At 38.1% G+C, this 27,395-nt stretch overlaps 1 protein-coding gene and 1 non-coding gene across 3 annotated transcripts; one reads left to right on the top strand and one right to left on the bottom strand.

Moving 5' to 3' along the window:
• Positions 1 to 381: 381 nt before the first annotated feature.
• LOC105446859 (sia-alpha-2,3-Gal-beta-1,4-GlcNAc-R:alpha 2,8-sialyltransferase) lies at positions 382 to 26,939 on the top strand. 2 transcript variants are annotated; one of them, XM_011684215.2, is made up of 8 exons: positions 382 to 1,964; positions 6,437 to 6,679; positions 10,343 to 10,496; positions 12,755 to 12,867; positions 15,450 to 15,545; positions 16,445 to 16,713; positions 18,370 to 18,609; positions 26,810 to 26,939. In XM_011684215.2, the coding sequence occupies exons 1-7, from the start codon at positions 1,810 to 1,812 to the stop codon at positions 18,597 to 18,599; spliced, it is 1,260 nt and encodes a 419-aa protein (XP_011682517.1). In that variant the 5' UTR covers positions 382 to 1,809; the 3' UTR covers positions 18,600 to 18,609; positions 26,810 to 26,939. The 2 variants fall into 2 exon arrangements, 1 of the variants encoding a protein (XP_011682517.1); XR_004064110.1 differs by lacking the exons at positions 382 to 1,964; positions 6,437 to 6,679; positions 10,343 to 10,496; ... (2 more) ...; positions 16,445 to 16,713; positions 18,370 to 18,609 and adding an exon at positions 21,464 to 21,800.
• Positions 9,700 to 9,772, bottom strand: TRNAM-CAU. The gene has a single exon. It is a non-coding gene; the product is annotated as a tRNA-Met (tRNA).
• Positions 26,940 to 27,395: the final 456 nt, after the last annotated feature.

Here is a 27,395-nt window from a genome sequence, read left to right as displayed (position 1 = left end):
CGCAAATAGCAAAAATCACAGATGCTGTAAAGACTGTTATGTTACATGTTGGCGAGGAAGTGGGCTGTCTCTTCGGCCATTCCCATACCCTCTTCACATTCATTACGAGTTAACTGTACCTTTAAGATTAGTCTTGACCTCATCGTCTCAAGTATCCTGTTAACGAGCCAAACGTTTGCTTGGAATTAACCGCTAACGACCTTATGCCTCTCTCTCGCGCCACTCAAGGGGCAGGCAGGTCCAGGGTCGCCCTTTTAGACCGGTAAAATCATTGTATAGGGCCCTCCTTGTGCATCTCCCCTCGCGTATAGTCCGTTAACCCAGTTCATAACAGATGGAAGAAGTATCAAGAGATTGTGGTTGTGCTCTGAGGAGAAGGTCAGCTCACATGAACTGAATATGTTGTCAGCCAAGCAAGTGTTCACGGTTTACGCCAATCTACATCGAAAGGCAGTTAACGACGTCTGCCTTTATTGAACGCATTACCTCGTCACGATTTCTAAACATTGAATTTCTTCATGAGTTAAACATGTGAAGATTGTTTTGAATTAGTCTGACAAATAAAGCTAATATTTAATAAAATTGTTATCGGCCAAGCAAGCGTTTATAGGTTCCCGGCGGATTTAAATCGAACGTCAATGTTGTCGTCTGCATCTACATTGAACACGTCATCTAGACTCTCGAGACTTCGATTACAATTGTGAATTTGATTTGAACAAGTCTGTGTTTTCTGACCTAGGAGAGCTATGTGTTGGTATGCCCGCCCAAGTTCATTCAAATTTTTGTTGTCGGCCAAGCAAATGTTTACAGTCCCGCCAAATCAGTTGTATGAACTACAAAGCTAGTTGTCTGCATCTCGAGACTCGAGACTCCGAGCACAAAATGTAAAATTTCTGAAATTGAGAGAAACTTACGAAAACTGTTTTGACGTGGAAAGCCTGGTATGCCAGCTCAGATACAGCTAATTTCTTGTTCGGGTGAGAAAGAGCTCATAACTTCTCGCCAGATCTGTATCGACTCGCAGTTATGTCGTCTGCTCGGCCAATACAACGCTTTATCTCTACACTCATGATACTCGAGACTCTGACTACGATATGTGAAAATTGTGATTGATTTGAACAAAGCTTTTGAGATTGTTTATGAGAAAATCTGAATATGTCAGCTCAGATACATTAACTTGTCCTCAGCAAAGCAAGTGTTAACACCATCTGGAAAAATTCTGCTCATAAAGTTTGTGATTCGTGTACTCCCGTAATGTGACTCTGTATTAAAGATTTGTTATTATAAAGTGTTTTTACTTAATTTTTCGAGTACAAGTACAACATTTTTTTTCTTTCTCGATTTCAAGGAGAATTCCGAGCACAAAATGTAAAATTTCTTCGTGATTTGAAAGAAATATACGAAAACTGTTTTTACTCATTCTAACGCTGGATTACTGTACAAGGATATTTTTTGTTCGCGTTCACAAGCTGGATGAGGCTCCGAATGCAGGTAAATGACAAACGTTCTCATTTGAACGTGCAAGAAGGGAGAGCGTTGTTTGAAGAAAGAAAGAAAAAAAAAGACAAAGTGGACTTTGCAGGCGCTAAAACTATCGTAAATTCCCATTGGACTCTTTCAATACCACAGTGTAGCTACCAGGAACGCCACTACACGCCACAACTTCAGTGGAGTTAAACCAGCAGCACATGTTGACATGTTAACTAATACATGTTTCCAAGCTAACTAGTCACTGCTAGACTCATGCGCTATGATCACAAACGCAACATCTGCTAGCCGTTGTCAGGAAGGTCATCGGAGGCGGCAGTGATGCCGATGTCGCGACAGTTGCCCCGATGGGGGACTATCCTGAAAATCGCCATCATCGTCTGCACGATGGGTTACTGCGTTCTGTTATGCTCGTGGTCGGTTCGGAATAATGACGACACTGGCAGATCGGACAAGGCCGTGGTCGTTGATGACGGGTCAGTATAATTACTTTTTTTTCGACTTTGGATACAAATCGTTAACATACAAATGCACATCACAATATACCAACACTGTTGAACATAATAAGGTTGGAAAACACGTTTTTGTACTTCTTTTCATGAAATGTTTGAGAAAATATATTACTCTAAATATCGATAGATAAAGTTTATATCCTCACAGAACTGTATTAATTGAATCTCTAGGACTCTTAAGATTGATCAATACAGTTCTGAGAAGATATAAACTTTATAACTACCAATAACAAATCATATCATACGATCACAATCCTTTCATGGAAAGAGGTGAGGAAATATATTCCAATGTTGTGGGTAACAGTGTAGAATAGATACACTCGGCAATGAACAGTATACAGTGAAAACAATACCCAATTAAAGTAGGGGAAATACAGTTCACAACAAAAGTTATCAGTATGATAAAAATATGATATAGTTTCTATATTTCGACCATGACGGAAATTGCAATCTGATTGTATATACACGTAAATGTGTTGATTTCCATTGCTAATGTACATTTTAATCAACTTAAAACAGAGCAGCAATTTTGAAGATCGAAAACATTTTAAACTGTGAGATGGTTTTCATGAACAAATTAACAGCCGGGGGGCAGGAATATTACGTTTATCGCTGATTCATGAATACAAATCTTCGGTAAATATGAGGTTTCTATATTAAAAAAATACGGGCATGCTAACAAATATTATGGGAAAATATTTGATTCTTGTTAATGTATCCGAAAATTAAAAAACATAAGGAACTTCATTGTTTAGCCTTTCGACGTTCCATTGTTCAGTTACCTTCAAATTGACATAAGCAAAGCGTCTCACTTATGGCGACTGATTTTCTAGCCTGAACAAATGATATTTGTTTTACGAGTACGAAATTCGTCTTTGTTTTTCCTCCAACAAAATTTTGTCTGGTAAAAACGGGTCCCCAATGTATCATCTTTGTCTAGTCTTGACATCACATCCGGTTCAAACATGTTTAAAGAATCACTATGACCCAGATTCTGATTCCAATTTGGTAAAACATATGAACGAACAGTTGGTCATTATATTCTACGCTTTATAGACAAAATCCGGAGAAAAAAAATATGCTGCACGGGGGCGTATGCATGGACTCCGGTGCCTGGGAAAATGCGCCCCGATGTATACCCTGTCCAAACTTATCAACTCAAAACTCCAATCAGATTCAATGACTACGACTCTTTGGACAGATTAAAATTACGTGATTTTTTTTTAAATGTACTAAGCCCGGAATTGGTAGCCAAAGTTGGATAAATACGGGGGGGGGGGCATATCGCATTTTATCCTTTCAAAACGCGCTCCATTGTGCATATTGCTTTTGTCGCTTTTGTTACTTTTGTATGGATTTAATGAAAACCGTTTCAAACTGAGATACGTATTTGAAAGAGAAATAAAAAAAAGAATTGTTGTAAATCAGGAGCTTAAAGGCCAGACCAGAGGTTGCCAAAGAAACTGTTACAAGCACTTTAGATGAAAAGTAGCAAAATATTGTATAGTTGAGAAAAAATTTCTATTGATAACATTGTGCGTCAATTGCATTTGTTCTCACAATTTTATTTTGATGTTTGAATGTAAATAAACACCTCATTAGAGGCACAACAAAAAAATGCTTTTGTTGAACAATTAGTTGGAAAATTCAACCTGTGGTTAATCAATTTCCATATCAGAGAGGACGCCGATGATAGAATTTAGGATATATAACAACACAAAGTCAAGGGCGCGAAATGATGAGATCTCATTATGCGAAGGATGAAAGTGATCGAGATTTTGAACATTTTCACACTTGAACCTTCAAAACACTATTCATAATGCATTGTAGCCTCGGCTGGGTTGTATACAATACTAAAGGACTATAATATTCTCCTTTCTCCCTTCCCTCCTTTTCTCTTCTGCATATTTTGCTCCTATTTTAAAGCTCATCTGCACTAGTTTGGCCAGGAGGGATTAGACATCCCTACAAAGTCACTGACAGGACTGTCAAATCAGTTCTCAATTAACATAAGAAAAAGGGGACCGTGGGGGACCAACTGTCACCACTTAGGCATTGTTTGCTGTATAGAGGGCGCAATTAGCTATAAGTAGTGCAGTGGGGCTTTAAGTGCCACCTGGGACAAGTTAGTGCCCCTCCACCCCTAGAGATACGCCACTGATACTGCTATAAGTTTTTATTTTCTAAGTTAAACAAGACGGCTGAACTCGGAATCAAGTCAAGGGAATCAGGAAAACATGTTTTCAATTACCGATGTGAACCCAAGCGTTTTTTTTACATGAATGTACTCTGTGGGATAAAAAAAAATGAACCTGGCTGTCGAAGGGATTGTTTTTCCTTCCAGTCACGGATTCGAAGTAAATCCATGCTCTAGATACTCCAGGCTCTTGTTTATTTGTTCAGTATGTCTTGTAGAATGCTGACTGTGGAAACATGATTATTATCCTTAAAGTAGAGACTCGATCATTATCAGGAAAAGAAAAGAGGTAGAGAATGACTATCTTTTAAACCGATACGCTCCCTTTAGCCACACATTAACGATAATCTGAAGATTTGTTGTATTTATTGATTTATTTTCATTCTTTCATTATTTTTTAGGGGGCTATAATTTTTTGTAAAAACGGAGTATGAAATAAATCGAATCAGGAAACTGATTCCATTTCCCACAGATTTATATCAAAGGTAAATGAAAAAAAAACATTGGATAGTATAATTATACCATAATGATTTCTAAAACTCTGAGATGTTCTTTATTTTATGAAACCTAAAGAAGTGTTGCTGCCTAACTGCACCTTAAAACAAGTGAATGAAATTCGTGTGAAAGACTAGAAGATAAAGATAAAATGAGAAGTTTTTCTTTGAAAGGCAATATTTCATATTGTTCGATGGCTACTTCCCCTCCTCCTCCTCCTCCATAGAACCTGTACTAGTGATAAGGCTTTATTGCAGTGAAGAAAAATAAATTGTATTTTCAATTATTTCAATATTTTGGGGTGTTGATATATTTCCATGTCTTATTATTGTTTGCTTTTTCCTCCTTCTCGAGAGCTGTGCAATACAAAATCGATTTTAAAAAAGGAAACGTTGCATTTTTTTCTCGCAAAATCTAAAGATGAAAACACTTCTTACGTGCTCAGAGCTCGTACCTGAAAATATGTTGAAATATAAAATGTTTATGCATTGCCGATTTACAGGGAGGTGCCCCCTTGGGGGGGGGGCATATGATGAAAGAAAGAATGCAATTAGTTTGATGTTATACTAGAGTTGTCAATACATCTTGAGATCTAATTATTGGCAGAGGTTTCGCTAACCAAGGGCATGCCCCCCCCCTCCTTTGAAAGGTGAAAGAATATAATTAAGAGAAGAAAAAAAAGGGGGAGAGTGGGAGAAGGATGGGATAGAAGGTGAGAGGGGTCGTGAAAAGGGGTCGTGAAAAAAAGAGGTTAACAATCCCTCCCGCACCCCATTGATCCACCCAATATGACGGGAGGGGGGGGGGCGCCCCATCCATCATACAAGTGACCCCTTAATGGATTGACCTATACGCTACGCCAGTTGGAGCAATGTCTGGTAGGCCTTGTCCGAGTTTGAATATGCTGAAATCAATACAAGGATTTCCCGCGGTTATAGAACAAAGATAATGTAAATAGTTGGTTATATATAATATTAGTCAGCAAAAAACTTTATTAAAGATGAAGTTGAGTTCTGGTCATGCGATTGCATTGTGAAAGAAAGGGTGTGGAATCGACCAGAAAAGGTTGATCATCTAGCATATTAGTATTGTGTGTATTGCAAGGTTCTGGAATCATCAAAATGATAAGAAATTGGCCAAGTCTTGGTAAAGTTACAAACATTGTACACAGAAAGATGTACATGGGATTACACGAACGCGTGGCGTAAAAATCCTACCCTGGAGTTTTACGATGTTACATGACATATTTAGAATATGAAGGCATTTGAAGAGCCGTGCTTTTCAGGGAACATGTCTTATCTGATGTTCTTCCACACTTGCATAATAAGAATGATAACGCTCACAAATTATTGTTCACCTCTTCCTAGAACTCAACATTTTCTTTAATCTTGTTTTTTCACATTCATTGAATAGGAATGATTAAACCTGCCAATCTTTCTCCAGTTGATCATAACTATGTATTGTCTATATTTGTCTGCTCAATACGTTCACATGTCTATATCCATGAACTTTCGATACGAATATTAACATGTTATCATATTTTGTAAACATTTACATTTTATTCAAATGTGCTAAGGTATTTCGAATTTATAAATATCAAGTAATGCAATTTTAATGTTTAATGCCTATGACACAAGAAGTATAACGATTTGAAATAACGATGCAAAAGATTAATATTATATTTTTTCTTTCTAACTTAAGTTTTGTTTGCTTTGTTTTCTTCTTCTAATCGTTCATATTATAGACAAGCCTTGCCCCAATTCATCCCCAACCTCGGACATGCCATTCTCCACATCGCACCCAACAACGATGATGCAAAAACCGAAGAACCAAAGATATCACACGATGTCGGCCATGATGACATGGATGACCGGCTCGACCTCCGGCCGAAACCGGGGTTGACCTTGGACTTCCGGTCAATGATCCAGAGACTGCGCTCCAACTCGACCTCGTGGAGATTCAGGCGTGATAATCTACTGAAATTAAGGTATTCGGTGTTTTTCTCCGTCTTCTTCATGATGCCTCTCTCTCTCTCTCTCTCTCTCTCTCTCTCTCTCTCTCTCTCTCTTCATCTCTCTCTCTCTTTCTCATCTCTCTCTCTCTCTCTCTCTCTCTCTCTCTCTCTCTCTCTCTTTTTCCCTATCTCCCTATGGCGATGATGATGATAATATTTATAATAATAATGATCATTATTATTATCATTATTTGTTACTATTATTATCATCATTATTATTATAACATTTATTATCACCAGTAATAATGTTAAATTCACTATCATATATATACATTGTGTGCGGGTAAGCCTGAATCCAATGACCGGGGTAATAATATACTTATCTGTAAAGCGCTTTGTGAGGGCCTCCGGTCCTGAAAAGCGCTATATAAGAACGAGCTATTATTATTATTTTTATATATATTTTAATTATAAATTCACATTAATAAATATATATGTAAAGCGTACTTTAATAATTTAAATTTCTTGAAAGCGCCTAGAGACATCTATTAAGCGCTGTGTAAACCCATAATAATATAAACACCCAAACATATGAATCATGTATTTGTACTTTTTCCCCTTTATATTTTGTTCCTGTTTTTAGCTTCCTGATAGGATATTCCTCATCACTGAACTTGAATTGAATTGAAGTAGAATTGATTATACCTTCCGGAAAAAAACAGTTTTATATAGTGCAATGTACCCTTTTGTCGATTAAAGAAACTATGTCCCTTTTTCAGCTAACATCAAATTCTGTAGAACTTTGCAGGTATCATGAATATGTCATATGTATGTCCTATCTGTGAAATGTAATCGTTAGCAGTGTCCTAGTAGTCAAATTATGCAAGGAAACCCGTTTACTTTCTAGACATCCCTTTCAGACACTATTGAGTGACTGACTGACATCTTTTTTTCTTTGGTAATAACATACATAAAATGAGCTGTAACAGGTACATGAGCATTTTGTCTACATCAATAACCCACTAATGGTCAAAATCAATCTGATTGAATCTTTGTGCAGCACAAAACGTACGACCATTCGGTATAAGGGTCTAAAAATCAGACTATTACTTAGGGGATTGCAATCACTTATGTCGATTCGACAACTAATGGTCGTTAATTATTTTCTCACAAAAAGCCATTTTCAAACCCTTTCGTGTTGAGGGGAGTTCTAAATAAGTATTGTCTTTCAAATGCCGTTGGAATTTTACCTATTCATTTTTGACCTGCAAATGGGACATAGTACCTTTAACATTCATCACAGTTTGACAATGTGCAATATATTTCCCTCTTTCTCAATATGAGTAAAATAAGAACAAAAAACACAGTAATTTTCGAAACCTATTTATAATGATTTTATGGGCCTGCACGTTTCCCCTTTCAAAGTTATCCGTCTTTAAATAAAATATACATATAACACTCTAACGATATCCATGATTGTGTTCATGTTTCTTTTATAAATCCTTTAGATGTTGTTAATGTTGTTGAATTATTGAATAAATTACCTCTGAATTGTAAATTGAAAATACAAATATTTTGATTTGATATGATTTGATTTCTGCATTTTTCGGCGGTTTAAACAAAAAGAAGGGGGAAGAGTAAAACAGTAAAACGGCGCGATTTTGGGAAAATCCTGGATCCGCCACTGGGTCAACCCCCCCCCCCTTGGGAAAAAGCTAGATCCGCCCCTGCCCGTATTCCATGTAGCCAACCCATCTTTCCTCCATTTCTGCCCTAACTTGTACATTTTTCCATTTTCCTTCTCGTGAACTAAAATTAAAAAAATTCACTTTAACAAAATTACAGACGATATTGAAATTCCAATTTATCCTTTGAGTTATGAGAGTGATGAAAGCGGTAATAGAATCGTCACTCGACCCCGTTTCAGAAATTCAATTCCACGCCCCGAAACTTCAAAGTTAACAATTGTTATATTATTGGTGTTTTGATGTGTGAAACTAGCCCTAAATACGATCGGAAATGTCTGAATAGGAAACCGAATTTGTCATTTTTGACCGGCCTGTTTCCACGGGTCATCCCGGGTCAAAGAAGTTGATGACAACTGCATCCAAACTTCACATGGGAGTGCTGGATCAACACAAATAGTATTGACATATATTTTTATTTTTCCCGACGACAGACATCTCATTTTACTTTAAATGTGAAGTGTCTCTAAGTTGAAAAATAAATACACGATTCTTTTGTTTTATTTTGTTCTTAAAAAAAAAATCGTTAGTACTCTTTGTATATTCCCTGACACAATATCATCCGACTTCGGTCATATAAGTTTCCCTAATGACAAATAGAATAAAACGACATATAGCCCTGATATCTCTCTGTTATATATTGATTTCACAACAACTTCAACAAAGGTAGACATTATAATTCTTGAAGAAAAAATAAATAAAGGCAGAGAGAGATAAAAACGAGAATATTTTATTTGTTTCGATTTTTTCCGGACGACAACTTTCGAATTGAAAGAGGCCTATTCGTCATTGTCACTGCCCGTTAAATCAGGTAATGTGGGTAGAACTGGTTCCCCATTTCAAATGTTTTATCTTCTGAAGGTCCTATATATTACAGTCGTTTTTACCATAAATTGTCCTCTCGTATATCTTTATCACAACAGTTAAGGCACTGGTCTTTTTAATTCCTGCTTTAAAAACAAAAATCTAGATTATGATGTTTATCAATAAATGGATAAATAGGGAGTCGTGAGGGGACGAAGTGTGCCATGGTTACTCACTTCAGCCAAGTGCCTCTACAGTTTTTGTTATGAGGGGGGGGGGGGTGGTAAGTGGGAAGGGGGCATACACCAGCACTTCTCTTTACTGGGCTCCTCACCGTTAGATCTATCATATAAACGTTTTATTTACCCAGGGTAGCCACTTCAGTTATGAAACTGCTCTTCCAGCTGCTCTAACATAATATGTAATTATTATTGCCTTCTCCAATCTAATATGCTGAGCGCCTAGCTAGAAGGCAGAAGGTCCCACTGTTAAAAGTCTTTGGTATGACTCGGCCGGGGTTCGAACCCACGACCTCCCGTTCATGAGGCGGGCGCTCTAACCACTGAGCCACCATGCCCGGTTGATGATTAACATGTTTGAAAATCATGATCGTAATGATAATAAAAACTATATTTACATTGCGCACATATCCATCCCAGTGGGTGTTAAAGGCACCTTACGAAGTACTTTTATGACTCTTGCTTTAGCCCAGCTTCTTAAAGCGTTCAAATCATTCAAGGAATAAACTCCTGCCAGGTGCCCATTTACTACACCTGGGTCGAGAAAGGCAAATGTAGATTAATATTTTACCAAAGGACGTCAGTGGTGGACGTTAAGGACTCGAACCGCAAACCATGTGATTTACAGTGTCGTGTACATCACGGGGGCTTATCCACTAGACCACGACACATCTTCGTGATATTCGTGTGTATCATCAAGTTTGCCTGACACTGCCCTACTTTTTGTGTTTAAATCTTTAAACTCTACAAAGAGGACTTGACACGATTTCATATATTAATTTTCTGCTGACGCCTACATTTTTCATGTCCTAACACATAACGTCTGAATTTTGCCGACTGAAAATTCCTATTCATCATTTTCGTTCTTCTGTTTCATCTTACCTCGATTCCTTTTTCTTTTACTGCAGGAAACAGATCAAAGACTTTTTGGGCAGGGATTTCCTGAACTCCGCCTTTCTGACTCGGGACAACACCCCTCTCAACTCCTCCGTCCTTTTCTATAAGATCCTACCGGAGGGTGTCCTACCAGTGGTCCGCGATTTATGGGTACAACTACCAAAGGTACACCACCCTTTCAATCCCTCTCGATCTCTTTATAGAAAACTACTAGAGGGTATTTCACGATTTATGGGTACAACTACCAAAGGTACACAACCCTTTCAATCCCTCTCGATCTCTTTATAGAAAACTACTAGAGGGTATTTCACGATTTATGGGTACAACTACCAAAGGTACACAACCCTTTCAATCCCTCTCAACCTCTTTATAAGAACCTACTAGACTAGAGGGTATTTCACGATCTATGGGTACAACTACCAAAGGTACACAACCCTTTCAATCCCTCTCGATCTCTTTATAGAAAACTACTAGAGGGTATTTCACGATTTATGGGTACAACTACCAAAGGTACACAACCCTTTCAATCCCTCTCAACCTCTTTATAAGAACCTACTAGACTAGAGGGTATTTCACGATCTATGGGTACAACTACCAAAGGTACACAACCCTTTCAATCCCTCTCGATCTCTTTATAAGAAACTACTAGAGGGTATTTCACGATCTATGGGTCAAACTACCAAAGTACATAAGCGCCCTTCTCAACCCCTTTATAAGATCATACCAGATTAAGCAGAGGGTATGATACCAGTGGTGGACGACCTATGGGTACAACTACCAGAGGCACACACCCCTCTCAACGCCTCTCAACGCCTCTCAACGCCTCTCAACCCCTCTATCGTCTTCTATAAGATCCTACTAGAGGGTCACTACCAGTATTTCATGATGTATGGGGGCAATTACCAAAGGTATTATGTACCCCTGTCCGGAGCATTGTCAGCTCGTTTATATTATTATAGAATTCTCTTTGATATGTCATTTATTCAATTTTTGTTGATGTTAACAAAAATCGTAATTTAATCTCGTTTTAGATAATCAGTTTCCCTCTCCGAAACTTAATATTGACGATGTTATAGTGCTGCCTTTAACACACAAGCAAGTCGAAATAAACTATGACGGGAAATGTTAGAATAACAAAATTCGCCTGTCAACTCCTTCATCCTCTTCTGTACAAGATAGTCCCCCCCCCCCCAAAAAAAAAAAAATGATTGACGTAGCCACAAGAAGGACGGGGCACATTCCCCCCAAATGAATCGCGAAAGAAATGACAAGGGGAAATTAAGGGAGAAGGGGAAGTTAGGGTAAAAATAAGATGATTGCACCCCTTCAACCACACCCCCTTCCCCCGTACCAGAGACTTGCTATAACCATGAACCTATATCTCTGCCTGCATCATCATAAACCCACAGTGAAGCCCCAACCTACCTCATGACCTGCCCCTCATCGCCGCACGTTTTGCTTCTTCTTCTTTCTTGTCGTTTATTTCGCCCCCGCAATCATTGATGTAATAGTATGATATAAACATTACATTCCGTGGGAATACTCTTGTCATTTCATGATCTCCTCAGAACATATGAGGCATTCATCATTATTTTAAAGAACACATGTTCTTGAATTTGATACGCCGAACAATATTGGTAGTCTAGACGGGGTTATATTATATTGAGTAAATTCAATTATTTGAACAGACTCATTAGTACACTATCTCTTGTAACTTCTTCTTCTTCTTTTTTTTTTTTTTTTTTGGGGGGGGGGGACTCCTATTTCTTACCTTTTTTCTCTCCTATCTTTTCTTTTTTTTTCTTTCTTTCTTTCTTCCTTTTCTTTTTCTTCTTTTTCTTCTTGTTCTTTTGTTTTGTTTTGTATCTTCTTCTTCTTGTTGTTCTTCCTGTTCTTCCTTTTCCTTGTTATCTTCTTTTCTCTACCTTCTTCTTCTTCTTCATCATCTTGTTCTTGTTCTTGTTCTTGTTCTTCCTTTTCCTTTTTATCTTCTTTTTCTCCATCTTCTTCTTCTTCTCCTTCTTCTTCCTTTTTATCTTCTCCTTTTCCTTCTTCGTGTCGATATGCCGGTAAGTCTTCTGCTCTTGTTTCTTCGTTCAATTATCCATCGTGCTTCAGTTCCTTCTAAACGATCTTGCCATTTTCATCTTTCTTTTCTTGGTCTCAACTATCTTTTTATTCGGTGACTCGACATTTACTCCGGCGGCTTTTGCTTCGCCGACGATTGCTCCTCGGTTTTTTTTCGTCAGATACATTAGAGACTTCGGATTGCACTTCGGTTTTGAAACAAGTTCAGAACAAGGGTGTGGATTAGGTGATGTCAGTAGCGATTCTAGAAAAGTATTATTTAATTGTAATTTCCTCATCATTTTATCCTTAGACGACCCTTTCGTAAAAACATTATTTAAATTTCAATTTCGCAGGCGCCTGTATACAGCGGGAGGCAATATAAAACATGCAGTGTGGTCGGAAGCAGCGGAATTTTGACAGGAAGCAAGTGTGGACGGTTGATCGATAGTACTGAGTTTGTGTTCAGGTGAGATTCTTGTCAAAATTTGATACTTCTGGATTAATGTAATTTGGATTTATTTAAAGGGATCCGGTAACTTTGTCTCAGATTCTGAAACAAAATTCTGAATGTAGCTCATGATGCAATGATAATTATAAACCTTTAGGTCAGTCAGGAACCCCATGACTTTTACAAGCCGATCGCTTGTCTGATTACTAAGATATTTATGATTGGAATTACAAATTTTGAAAACCGATCGCCTGACGGTTTTCATAACACTACAGTCTATTGGGGAAAACGAGTATGGTAAACCCGGTCACTCAAAGATTTTTACTTTTTTGAGGCACTTCTTGATCATTTTGAAGCGCAATTTTTTTAGGGTTTCAATATTACACCATATCACAGACACTGAAAACACGTAGGGCCGTGTATCTCAGATTTAACATTGTTAAACGATCCCTTTAAAACTAAAGCAATCATTTTTTTGTATATGTATTTTATGAAAATGAATTTTCCTCAAAGTTACACTTCAAAAAATGTCAGTCGGTATGATTATCTTGTCATGTGGTAACAGTAGCAATTAAGGTGTTCAATTAATTTAACGCACATGATCAATGTAAAGAACAATGGCTCCGATCTGTAAAATATAACATTTTCATTATTACTTCTTATATTCATGCTTATGAGTCATAGATAAATGTAAATAATTTAATGACATTGAGGTTAATAATGCAAAATAATTATTTTTTTAAATGCATTCGACGAATAATCAGGATTGGCCTTCCAAAATGAGTTCAGAAAATTTTTAAAGAAAATACGTTGTCCACTGGTACTATCGGTATTTCTTTAAAAAATAGTATTTGCTTGGCGAGTCTTTAAAGTACAAGTCCACTCCAAAAAATAACGTAATTTCAATAGAAGCAGAAAAGTCAGACAAACCAATCAAAAGAGGTTTGAGCAAAATCGGATAACTAATAAGAAAGTTATGATTTTTTGAAAAAGTATGTAAAACTATGGAACAAGTGAAATCACTACAATAATTGCGAATTTGGTTATCAGTTTGTGACGTCATGTCCTTACTATTTATCAATTGCTTTTTATATTTTAATCATTAATTTCCCTTTTTATCCCCCAAAACTTGATTTCCCCATGGTTATATGATTTGTATCATATTGCGTGCATGACATTTCACAAAATCTTTTATGAACTTTGAGGAATTGATACTATTTTCTGGATATTGTATATTCATAATTATTGATTTTTATCTAATTAGTGCATCCACACAAAAAAATATTTCTATCAATCTAACTTGGAAACTGGTGTGAAGAAATAAGATTCTTCGGGGGGAAATAGGAAATTTATATTATCAATATAAAGAAAACAATTAGTGGATAGTGAGAACATGACGTCACAGACTCATGAGTGAGTTTCCAATTTGTCTTTTGATTTTCATTGTTACATAGTTTTACATAGTTTTTCAAAAATTCATAACTTTCTTATTAGTTATCCGATTTTGCTCAAACTTTTTTTGATTGGTTTGTCTGATTTTTCTGCTTCTATAAAATTCAAATTTGCAGCTTTTATACCTTTCCCCAAATCGTTAACAGTTCGTAAGGATAAGTAAAGTATACCTATCTCTTCGTAAAGTACTCGTAACTACACGTAAAACGCTCGTAATAACCCGTATCAATCCGTAAAGCCATCGTAAAATGACCCGAATAAAATCGTAAACAACACGTAAGCACACGTAACCATCCGTAAACTGCCTGCAATAATCCGTAAATAATCCACACAAAAAATCGTAAACTAACCGTAACGAATCGTTACAAACATCTGTAACGAGTCATTTACGGATTATTGCGAGCAGTTAACGGATGGTTACGTGTTATTGCGAGCGGTTTACGGATGGTTACGGATTGTTACGAGCTATTTACGAGCTATTTACGGACATATCAATCCGTGGACAATCGTAAGGAGATTTTTGACGTGTCAAAAAAATTTCCTCTCCTTTCACGGATCCTTAAGAGTGTCTACGAGTTGTTGCGAGTTGTGACGAGTTATTTACGAATACCATCGAGTTATTTACAGGTGATTGCGATTGACTACGAGTTGGCGATCCGTAAGGACTCGTAAGAAAAATCCGTGTATGTGAAGGGGGTATAAGTTATTTTTGGAGTGGACTTAGCCTTTAACTTGTCTCCGAGGTCGATTTTGCAAACGCACGCGGTATGCAAAGTCAGTGTAATAAATTACAAAATCCAGTCGTTTAAACACATTCACCCGTTTCTCTGTTTTGCTATATATTTGTTTTCGCCCCTAAATCCGGGGGGTCCTAAATCCTACACGCTGTACATTGCCTTTGAAATCAGATTTGTCTAAGTTATTTGACACATGGTACTTTTCAATCAAAATGTGAAATTGGTAAAATGGTTGGTATACTTTTCCTGCAAGGTGCATCGACATGCTAATTCAACATTCAGGAGGGATTTATTTTTGTGTTTTATCGCCGCGGTTATTGACTTCCTATCCAATTTGTTCAATTCAATTTTATTTCAAACTTTGACCTCTCGGTGTCACCTTTCTTCCCCGTTACCGTGGTTACGTGTCAGAATGAACAACGCTCCGACATCGGACGATTTCATGGTCGATGTTGGAAAGCGAACGAACCAGATGTCGGAAACAGGGAAAAGTCTCGCTAAAGTGAGGTCAGTGCATTATATGAAATAATTTTGTTGGTGTTTTTTCGATCATTTTAACTCCACATTTTACAAAATACAGTCAGGCCTGTTTATTAGGGATATCGAATGGAGACACATTAAAAAGCGGCATTTTTAGACAGTTGGTTTTTATAGACAGGTTCTGCCACTCATATTTTTCTTTCGAGGGAGGAAAAATGCATGACCATTATAGACAGGTGGCCTCTAGAGGGGGGTAGCCACTGAGACAGGTTTGTCTGTATTGGCACAATGATGGTTTTGATACTATCCCGGCCTCGTTTAGCTCATATCACATTAGGGACTTTTAGATTTGCGTGGACTGATACGTGTGACGTCCATTCAAAGCAGTGCATTAAAAGGATGTCGATCGTAGCAATCCACGTTGTCATTGTGCAAATCTAAAAGTCCCTATTATGACATAACGTCCCAACGTGCTTCCAAAAAACCTCGAGAATTATTACTTTGACTTTAGCTCAGTGCAATATATAGTATTTCAAGGTAACATTCTACCAGAAACCCATTTACTACACTGGAGTCGACCAACAGGAGTCGACCACTAGACAACAACACCTCTGCACATAGCATTTCAGCTAACTTTTCGGCAAAGTTTTGGTCAGAACGGTTTTCCTGCAAATCGGTTTAGCGGTTCCCTTGTTTATGACCGCGAAGACTTTTACAACATCAACAGGCAATTTCATTAGCCTTATGCGTCATCTTTTCAAATTCCCCCAAACATTACATTTACCTTACCCTAACATGAATTATGTGGGCAATACAGAAGGGAATTGAATTTGCCCTTGAGTTGATTTTTGGAAAATATTTGTAATCGTGTTTACTATTTATATTCTGTTTGTAACAAAAATGAAATGAAATTATCTTGAATCCAGTCTGAATGCATCAGAAACCTTCAACCTCAGCTGTTTACCATCTACGCCGTTCCCAGACAAGCTCTTCCAAGATACTTCCAAGCCCCTTCCTAAAATCTTACTCGTTCGGCTCCCGACCTTCCCCGAGACCGATCTGGTCCGATTGATCACGAGAGGTTGCCGAGTTGTTCCGAAGGGGGAGGGACAGCTCGTCTTGTGGGATTCGCGAATTAACGTGAAGATGAACGACTTTTGGCGACAGAATGGCCTCAAACTCAAGATGTCATCGGGTAAGAACTAAAATCGTCTTCATTTCTGGGATACGATGATTGTGAGAAGCTAGTTTTCGTAAGATTTGAGGAGTTTTGGAAGGTCAACTTTATTTCGTTAGTTTTCTCACTGGTTTACTCATGCTTGTAAATGTTATTTATTGTGTTGAATAACGAGTCAATGCAAGGACTCATGTTGTCACTTTTTGTTTCGTTTTCTCTCTCTCTCTCTCTCTCTCTCTCTCTCTCTCTCTCGCTCTCTCTCTCTCTCTCTCTCTCTCTTTCTCCCCCCTCTCTCTCTCTCTCTCTCCTCTCTTTCTCTCTTTCTCTCTTGCTCTCTTTCTATCTATTTGTGTCTATCTCTGTCTTTCTCTCTCTATCTCTCTTACTCTATCTCCATCTCCATCTGCTTCTTTTCAGCTTTCTATCTCTATTAAACACCTGAACCATCTTTTTATACTTATTATTCCTCGATTCAACTAATATTTAATCAAAATACCTTCTCTGAAAATACATGAAATATTCATTTACTACTGGTGCATCGATATAAGTCCAATGACGTTTGAAAAGGGCGCCCACTGGTGCTCGCTCGCTAAAATCTTACATTGTGATCACGATAATGCATATTCTGATATTTGCAGGATTGTAAGAAGAGGGGAAAGGGGGTGGTGGAGGGGGGGGGGGGGGGGGGGGGCTGGGACCGACATTCATATTTGTATCAAGAAGATGATTTCTAGAATCCTGACGGTCCTCTAAAGGCTCTGGATGACGGAGGTAGTTGGATGCAAGTGTTATATCCCTAGAAAGTCTTGTTTAAACTCATGAAAGTTGAGTTCTGGTCATGCGATTACATTGTGAAAGAAAAGGTGTGAAATAGATCAGAAAAAGTTGATCATGTAGCATGTAATTATTCATGTGTACTGCAAGGTTCTGGAGTCATCAAAATCAAAATCAATTTGGCCCAGTCTTGGTAAAATAACAATCACTGTACACAGAAATATGTATATGGGACTACACAAATGGTGTCGGGCCTACTTACCTTGATTTCCTTATCTGTCTATGCTCAATACTCAGCCAGTATACATTTTCTACCAAAATTGTTGGGCAAATGACATTTATTTGTAATCTTGAACATTCAGTGTAAGTTTCGTTTGATTCTGTGAGAATTCATTTTTCTTTTTTACCAGAACTCAAGATAATCTTTAATGCTAGATTGCAAAGACTTTCGAGAAATGAACTCGACGGCAATTTCAATACCCTACGTTATCCTCCCAGCGAAATCAAGTTCGGATTACGTCGTTGTACTGTTTGCATAGCCTATTCCAAGAGGTGGTGGGCAAGGCTGTTGAAATGGCTTTGGGAAGGTTTTCGAAAGTCTGCGCGATCACGTTTAAAAGAAGAAGAAGGAAATTATGTTCTCGTTTGTGGCTGCCCCGGGTTAGATCAAATTATACAGTAGGCTTGCGGGTGCACCATATGATAGTGCATTTCCATGGTGCACCCGCAAGCCCACTGTATATCTACATCACCATGCAAGCCGATACTTACAAGCAGCATTTAAGATCAAATTGTTTTTATTATTATTATCATTATTGTTATATTATCATTATTGTTATCATCATCATCATTATTATCATCATCAACATATCCTTTTTTTAATAAATGTTATCCTTTCAGGGTTCTTTTCCATCACTCTGGCTCTCCATCTTTGCCGGGAGATACATGTGTTCGGGTTCTGGCCTTTCAGCCTCTCATCCGAGCGCAAAGCAGTCCCTTACCACTACCACGACCTCCTCATCACGACCAAAGTCATTCACAACTTCATCGAGGAGTTCGACCTGCTGGTGAGGCTTCACGAACACGGGCTGATTAAGCTCCACGTCGATGACTGCACTCAGGAAAGGTGATACAAGTTAGGTGTGTACTAGTTTGGTTCTTAATCTATATGACATACCTTTCGTTGATTAGTTTCCGTCTTATGATTTGTTACATTTCCACATTTCGGGGTCATCCAATAAGACCGACTGCTAAAGAAACCGACAGCCCTTATTAAAGTCCGACAAGGCAGATACAATGTCATACCATGGACCTACTGCGGTCATACTAAGGAAAAATAGAAAATATAGCTTGGTGCTATATCGGCTTTAATAACGCGCCTAGTAGGTATACGAGGCCGACATTGTCTGTCCTATTCGCTGTCGGTCTCAAGGGCCGCCGGTTTTAATAACGTGAATAGAATTAAGGTTCACTGCACGAGACCGACTTGTTCTTGCTGTCCCATTGGCTGGCGGTCGCATCGGCCTCCGGTTCTAAATAACTGTCTCGAAGGCCCAGTAGACCGAAATTGTCTGCCCAAGTGGCTGTCAGTCTCAAGGGCTCCAGTTCTAATAAAGTGTGTAGAAGGCACACGAGACCAACATTGTCTGTCCCGATGGCTGTCGGTCTCAAGGGCCCCCTGTTTTGATAAAGTGTCTCGAAGGCCTATGCGACCGAAATTGTATGTCACGTTGCTAGTCGGTCTCGCAAACCTTTAAACAAGTTAGAAGGCCAGAAAGACACGGCAATGTCGGTCTCTGAGCTAGGGCTACAACCCCTTATTTGCTGCAACCCCTTATAATTGGATTGTGACTATATATCATTTTGTGGTATGATCGACTGTTCAACGGGAGATATTTATTTAGTAAGATAAACAAAAAGAAGCTGACAGTTGACTCCAATAAACGTTATTTCACTACTGTTTCCCATGAATATATTAGGGTTGGAGATAATTTTATTCACACTTTCACATCGACATATCTCTCTCTCTTTCTCTCTCTCTCTGTCTCTCTCTCTCTCTCTCTCTCTCTCTTCTGTTCCGGTCTATTCTCTTCTCTTCCCTTCTATTCTCTTCGCTTCTCTTCTCTTCACTTCTATTCTCTTCTCTCCTCTCCTCTCCTCTCTTCTCTTCTCTTCTCTTCTCTTCTCTTCTATTCTCTTATCTTCTCTTCTCTTTAGTTTTCTTTCTTCCCCTCCCTTTTCAGTCTTTCTCTCACCTTGTCTCAGAATATCTCTGTATTGATATCGTAACTACATGTATTTGTTCTTCTTCCGGTATCACGTTTTAATCAATTTCTCACTTCAACAGTCCTCACCCTTTTCATTCAAAAATAGCATATGCCCTATTGTAATAAAAGCTACAAACTTCCGTCTCTAATAGTTGACTTTGGGGCGAAAAGGGTTCTTCCTTTCCATTTTACACAGAACAAGCCAGAAAAAAAAGCCTTCCTGGGCTGCGTCTCACGAAACTGTCATAAGTACAAGTTCAGCGACATCCCATTAAAATGCGTGTATTAGGTTTAACACGCGTTTCAATAGGTTTTCGGTGAACTTGTACTTATGACAGTTTCGTGAGACGCAGCCCTGATTTCATTTTTCAGACAAGAAAAGAAAACATTTTCAGAACCGCTGACTACATTCAAAGTCACCGTAGCGAAATGAAAGAAGAATTTGTAGGCATTGAAGTTTGTGTAATTGTCAATCATGCGGTTTGTTTACCCTCGCTCTTTTTGAATAGCATGTTCCAGCCATTCACACGCCTCTGTAAATTTATTCATGAATTTAACATCGATATGCTTGCTTTAAACTAAACTGTTGATTCATGAAATCATCAATTCGTCCATATAATGTTTTGAATATCAGTATTCGATAAGCTTCCCGGCCCTTGCGTACTATCTCATCCGGATAACTAGCCCCAGACAACAACTTACTGACCACCTGTAGAACTATAACACCGAGAAAATACCTCGGACAACTATCCCCTATACGACAAGGACCACTTAAACCAACTATACCCCGGATAAATATCCTGGGATAACTCTCCCCTAATCCTCCGACCAACTATTGCCCATAGACAACTAGAAACATGTACTAGACGCCTATACCCTTTAGATAATTGACCGCTCGGACAACTAACTAATAAATAGTTGTTTGGGTGTAATTGTCCTATTGATTTTTGCCTGAGTTTTATTGTATCGGAGGGTGATATTTCATAGGGATTATTGTTCAATTGCTAGTTCCCAGTTGGAAGGGTGGGGGTTGGGATGCCATGTGGGCTAGTCGTCTGATAGTAATTGTCCTAGGGTATATAATTTGTCCGAATATGATTTGTTGAAGGGATAGGGTAGATGTCCGGCGGTCATATTGGTGATTGGGGCAGTTGTTCTTGGAGTTATAGTACCCCTTGAGTACTTATCAGGGAGTTGTGGTCGTCCGGGGTAGTATACCTTGTGGTAGTTTACTCATGGTGAGAGAGGTATAGTTGTCCTAGAATTCGTTCTTTACCACCGATACGGTAACCGTTTTACACTCCAGTTCACAAAGTTGACATTTCGCAGGTTGTTTCGACTTCATGCAAACAGCCTGACCACTATTCATAACGAGTATCGGCTAAATATCTGACATATCACAGTTTTCAAAATTTATGGTGCGTGTCATACTGACATCAAAGCAGGCAATTTTCAAAATTATTCTGAATGAAATAACCGGCTTAGATCATCTGATGTAGATAAATGAGGTCCAATTATTCAACTTCACTTTTACAGCTAACCTAGAAAGCAGCATCAAAAGCTTAACAATCGAACACAACCCCCTTAGGTTGTGTACATACCTTCCAGATTTGCATTTTCATATGGAGTCATTCATTCTCGCTTCGCTTCCATGATTTTCAGGCGACACGAGATTTTTTGTTCTTCTTCACCCCGCGCATTTTTCGTCTATTCTTCCCGTATTTATTCTATGTGCGGTCGTGAAAAGGGTGAATTATGGTCATAAGGAGTGTGCGTTAGAATTTGTATGTGAGGAGTGTGTGTGTGTGTGTTGGTAAAGTCGACTCTCTACGATATTCGACATTTTGTACCGGTGCTTGAGTCGAGTTGCAGTTTTTCGGTGTCGGTGGATAAGAGAAGACAACAATTATTGTTCCTCTTCGACTGATATCTTCATGGACTAATTGGCTTATAATACTTGAAGAGGAGTTTTATTTCAGAGTACAAACCTATTGATACAGCGACCAATTGACTCTTCATTAGTTTGGGTGATATTACTCAACGTTTCGTTCGGATACATGAGAGGTAAGAATATTTTCAATGCCTGGCGTAGCGTAAAGGCCCCTTTCATTATCCGTTTTTTTTTTATAGCAGTCTCTTGCACCCGTTCCTTTTGATTGTGAATTTCCAACAATACGACTAAGAATATAAGTTTTCATTTAAAATTCACCGATATAGTTGTCAAACTCCAAATGACTGATAATAACTATATAGGATTCATATCAATATGTATATATAATCTTTGTGTGAAATGAAATCAATATTTGTTTTAAGAAAATGCGAATATTCCTTTTTAGAGCAAGCAGAAAATACCCCACACATGCTTCGCGAAACTATTTTAGGAGAGGGGGGGGGGAGCTCCTCAAAATAAGATGATTAACAGTAGGAAATCCATGCTTAGGCAGCTCTCCCTTTTCGGGATAAAATGGGCGGTGGCTAAACTGGCACCTAGCTTAGCCCTCTCTTCCAAAGACACAAGGGCTCCACTGAAAAGGGGTTGGGAGATTATAAACTTGTTAATCAAGATCGAAGTGCATGCAAAGCCCCGGTGGCTACCAATTCGGCTTGCACGCTAACGACTGGCTGCATTAACCATGCACTGCCAGTTGGACCGTGGAGGTCCGTGGGTGGACTTACCTGTTTCGTCTCCAAACAATTTCGAAGGTTGACGTACTGGGGTAACAAGAATCGCCTCGAAATCGGCTTATGATGTTGATGTACTACCTGTCCGTTCGGGACAATGCCTCTCGGTTGATGGCTTAAGAGCGCCATACATCTGACTGGCTTCAACCCCGACAGAGTTGGCCCCAAAAGAGCCATTCAGGTTTATAGCTCTTTATACCAGTTTGTATGGATCGGAAATAAAATGTTCGAAATATCCGTAAGATAGTTTTTTCTAAGTTGGAATAGATATGTGTGGGGGAGGGGGATTCCATGGCCTGGCGTCATCCAGGTAATTATACCAGTGGTATTGTACAGATATGACGTAAATCGTCATATTGTCCGTAAGAGGTTTTTTCTTGGGAGATGTGTGGTGTGGGGAGGGGGGGGGGGGGCTTTCATACATGGCATGGAGCAGCGGCGCTTATAGCAATTACCACGTTTTTTAGTGTCACACAAATACTATATGATAATACACGGAACCATTGGGGTATCAGTATCTAAAAGCAATCATACTTTGGGCTAATTTCTATTATCTAATATTGTCTTTGTGTATCATATGGGTTTATCATTGGATAGTAAAGTTCATGTGTAGTCTTAATTGAGACTCATGAGGAATGAATTTTTAAAAAGAACACAATAAGCACGATAAGCATGTGCATTTTAAGCGGCTGAATGGGCAATAATTAGCATTTCATTACATGACATTACATGTTATGTGTATGTTATGCATGTTTATTAATATAGCCTATGCATTTTAAGCGGCTGGATAGGCATGTTTATAAATAATTAGCAAATGATTACATCACATGTTATGTGTATGTTATGCATGTTTATTAATATTTCTTTTGATTATAGATCTTGATATGTCATGTCAGATTGTTCATGTCGTCATAATTTCTTATTTCACCATAACAATGGTTCCATTTTCTACGATCAGGGGTGACACCACTACAGCCTATAAAATAATGCACACAAAATATGTAACTTTTATTAATACGCAATGCATCATGAACTCATATACAGGGCAACACTATTTCCAGCAATTAAAGGGTCGTTTTCACTCGTGGTAAGTCAACATGACCCAATATCAATGACTTTAAAACCAATAAATGCCACAGATAAAATGATTATTGGTAAAATTGGAATACTTCGGGCAGACATGACTCGGAATATAGGCCTACATGTATGTTGATTTGTGCTACTGGAATTCCGCTTGTGTTGACTTCGATAAATGTTACACCCATTTCGTTTCAACTTCCCTAAATAATAGTAATGGGTCATTTATTAAGCGCAGCTACAATACTTTTTGAATACTTTATGAAACTGCGCTTCATATAAATTATCATATTATATATTACCCTGGCTGTAGCTGAGCTGCCATAAAAATAAGGCGCTAAAGCATTCAAGGAATTTCTTCCTATCGGGTACCCATTTACTTCACCTGGGTGGAGAGTGGCTAATGTAGATTAATGTTTTGCCAAAGGACAGTAGTGCCGCGGTGAGACTCGATCCGCGAACCATATGATCGACAGTCCGATGCGATATCCACTATACCACGACACCTCTATATCGTTTTAAACAGGAATAACAGACTAAATATCACACGAGTCGAATTACTCAACAAACACTACCCAAATATGCATTTGATTACCATTCGAATTATTCAATTTGCATTTCATTTGATTAGAATGCATTTATTTGCTGCAATAACATTTCTACCAATGAGTTATACGTGAGAAAACGACTATTTGAGCCGTCATAATTATGGGTTGCTCAACCGACCGTGAACTTGAAGGTTGATACTACCATTTTCTACAAGAAAGGAAAAATGGTACCTGTTTTTGACAACAGGCATGCATAATAGGAGGAAATACCTGATAATCTGCGTACCAAAACAAAAAGAACAATGCACGTTTTGTCAGAAGAATAAAAACTCTGTATTTCATTGTCATTGTCGCAATTTTTCTACAGTTCGGAATAACAGGTGAACTTAAAGGCAGTGTAGTATTGGCTTTGAATTTGAAGCGAAGAGGTAAATTTTTAACTGCAGACAAAAAATATGTGATATCATACAATAATTGTTTTCTTCCTCGATATGTTTGATCCTATTCATGTCATACTTTTGTACAAGTGCGTTTATGTGATTACATATTTTGCACTGCATATGTATAGTGCGCCTTGAGCACTTGTTTTCAAGTGGTTTTGGCGCCTTACACATTGTAATCATTCTTAACAATCATGTAAAAATTGATTTGGAAACTACTTGCATGACGTGATGCGAACTATAGAGAAACCCAATATACTTTCATAGTAATCATAATTTCTATCTTCAAACGGAGATAATGTCAATCTCTGACATTTCAATTTCTAGTGTCTCGAGCATATCATGCCTAATTTCATTTCCATCACGTATAGCACAATTTTGGTTCGTTTGTGATTTCAAATAATTACCCATTTTTTTAAACCCCGAATGTTTTAAAGTGATTATGAAACCAAACATGTCTCTTTACGGTGACCCCTTCACAATCCCCTTACTGTTAGGGAATACAACCTCCCTTTAAATAAATACAAACATTAATTCTATGACGGTTTATTTGATAAAAGGAGGAAATAAACAAGGTGGAATTTAATTTTAAAAAGAGTCATGGCTCGATTGATCCACGACTTTCAGCACGGTTTTTGATTTGAAGAGGAAGCCCGTTCAAACATTATACTAATTGATTATTGTGGAACATTCAATTTATTTCTTTTAAAACGGCCGATTTAAGACAATAATCTCGAGCTCATATTCATTTTGCTCATTCCCATGATTTACTCTTTCAACGTGCCATTTAAATGCACTGTTTCAGAGCATGAATTTAACTGTGTATATAATGCAATGAATCTGGCATAGTGGAACTATTCACGTTTACGCTTGATCAAACGGCATGACGGATTGCCTCTCTTTTGTTTAGTTAAAATTCCTCTCTATTTACTATCGGTTTGTTCACGAAAACGTGAAGTTAAAGGCAAGTTCAGATACTGATTTTCCCCAAATATCTCCTCCTTGTATCATAAGGTACAAGCAGACTTTCACAATGAAATGAAGAAAAACAAGAAGGGGGAAATGGATCTTAGTTTCACACTGCTTAGTTTTTTGTACGATAGTGTAAGAATCTCGGAGAAACAACTGAATATTGTATTCGTAATCACAAGCTGAATAGGCCTACAAGTTAGATTAGCGAATACTTTTTTAATATTCCAAAATCATTGTAAAGTATGCATCAACGAGCCTGTCAAAATGGACACTATGAACATGATGACCCCCCCCCCCCCCAGTTTTTATATCATTTTAAATCTGATAATAAAAAATAACTCTTCCGTGTCCTAACGTTATGTTCCATAACATCAAAGGTATAACATATAGTACCACACCGTATGCATATCTGTTTGAAATACACCGGCACCATAAACATATATAATATTCTATGCATGACCTGAATATAACTACCCGGTTATATGCGCCACTGGCGTTTGTTTGCATACCATATCAGCTTTATCTTGGTTGAGGGCGAAGCTTTAAAATAAAATTAGGGGTGACTTTAAGGGTATAGTTCTTTCCCTTTTCATTTCATGAACGAATCGAATAGGGCTATTCAAGCAAGTAACACATCTATTTTTCTCATAAGTCGGGTTATCATAACCCATTACTGCAATAAAGACAACAACAACAACAACAACAACAACAACAAAGCTTTGTGTTGCTTTTAACCCAGGTGACTACCTGCATGGCCCTACCCCTTTTTATAAGATGCGTTTGCTAGTTCCGCCTCATATATCGTTTACATCATTTGATTACTGTAATAATCAGACTGTCGTGTTTATCCTCTCTCTCCCTTCATTTCGCCCTCTCTCTTCCTCTCTGCCCTATCTCCCCTGTACCACCCTCTTTCTATCTTTATCCCTCTTCTCTCCCACTTCCCTCTTTCTCCCTAACCTCTTTCTCTGCCACTCTTTACCCATCCCTCTCTCTCTATCACTCCATCTCTCTCTCCCTCTCTCTCTCTCTCTTTCTCTCTTTATCTCAATGTGTAATACTAGAATATACGGAATATTTCTATCTCGTCTATCTTTTATTTTGATGGTTCTTCTATGATTATAAACACAATGATATAGTTTCTCATTTATATATATTACGTATTTGTACAATGTGTGACCAAAACAAATGTCCATGTATTCTTTTGAATTTGGATGAATAAAAAGAATTGAATTGAATTGAATTGAATATATCTGTCCCTTTTTCGTCTCCCCTCTTCCCTCTTTCCACCCCTCTCTCCCTCTTCCTCTCTCTCTCTCTCTCTCTCTCGTTCTACCCCTACCTCTCTCTACAGGTTTTTGTGAATTTCAAAGTACACACACCAGCTACCGTGTCACGTGGTTTGAATGCAGACAGCGTGAAGGCCATACGACTGTCACTAAAACAGTATCTCCGTGCTAAATTCTTTTCAAGCATTTCGAAAAGAACAAAAAACAGACGAACATCGCAAAATAATGAATGTTTGTATATTCAGGAAAAACTGACTATTGTTGAGCAGTGACTGCATGAGGATCTACAAATCAACTAGTCGTTTTTGCTTCTTAGTTGCAAAGGTGTGCATCCCGCGTAAATCAGCTTTACTAACTCAGAGTGTTGCAAACATAGATCACCTTTACTTTGTACTCAATGACAAGTTCTACTACATTGCTGCATTCGTTTTCATAATTTTGTGTGAAAACTGCTGCAAAAGTTTTTGTTTTAATCTGTAACTTTTTACGCCGGTATTTATCGTATGGTACTTGCTGTTTTTACTATTCAGCGCACCCTGTATTGTGGAATTGTTCCTAACATCATCCACAAGGAAAAGTAGACTTTCTGCTAACTGGTTGGAGTCATCGAAACAGTTTCTAAATTCTTCTGGATTTCCTTGATATCGTTTA

Source organism: Strongylocentrotus purpuratus, unplaced genomic scaffold (assembly GCF_000002235.5).
Source record: "Strongylocentrotus purpuratus isolate Spur 01 unplaced genomic scaffold, Spur_5.0 spur5_scaffold_15, whole genome shotgun sequence".
Classification (NCBI taxonomy): Eukaryota; Metazoa; Echinodermata; class Echinoidea; order Camarodonta; family Strongylocentrotidae; genus Strongylocentrotus; species Strongylocentrotus purpuratus.
The sequence above is the reverse complement of the archived record's forward strand: the minus strand, read 5'-3'. Positions and strand labels throughout refer to the sequence as shown.

Coding starts and splice junctions, on each gene's coding strand:
- LOC105446859 (XM_011684215.2), top strand. CDS start 1,810: ATGCCGATGTCGCGACAGTTGCCCCGATGGGGGACTATCCTGAAAATC. Junction 1,965..6,436: donor GCCGTGGTCGTTGATGACGG/GTCAGTATAATT, acceptor TTCATATTATAG/ACAAGCCTTGCCCCAATTCA. Junction 6,680..10,342: donor GATAATCTACTGAAATTAAG/GTATTCGGTGTT, acceptor CTTTTACTGCAG/GAAACAGATCAAAGACTTTT.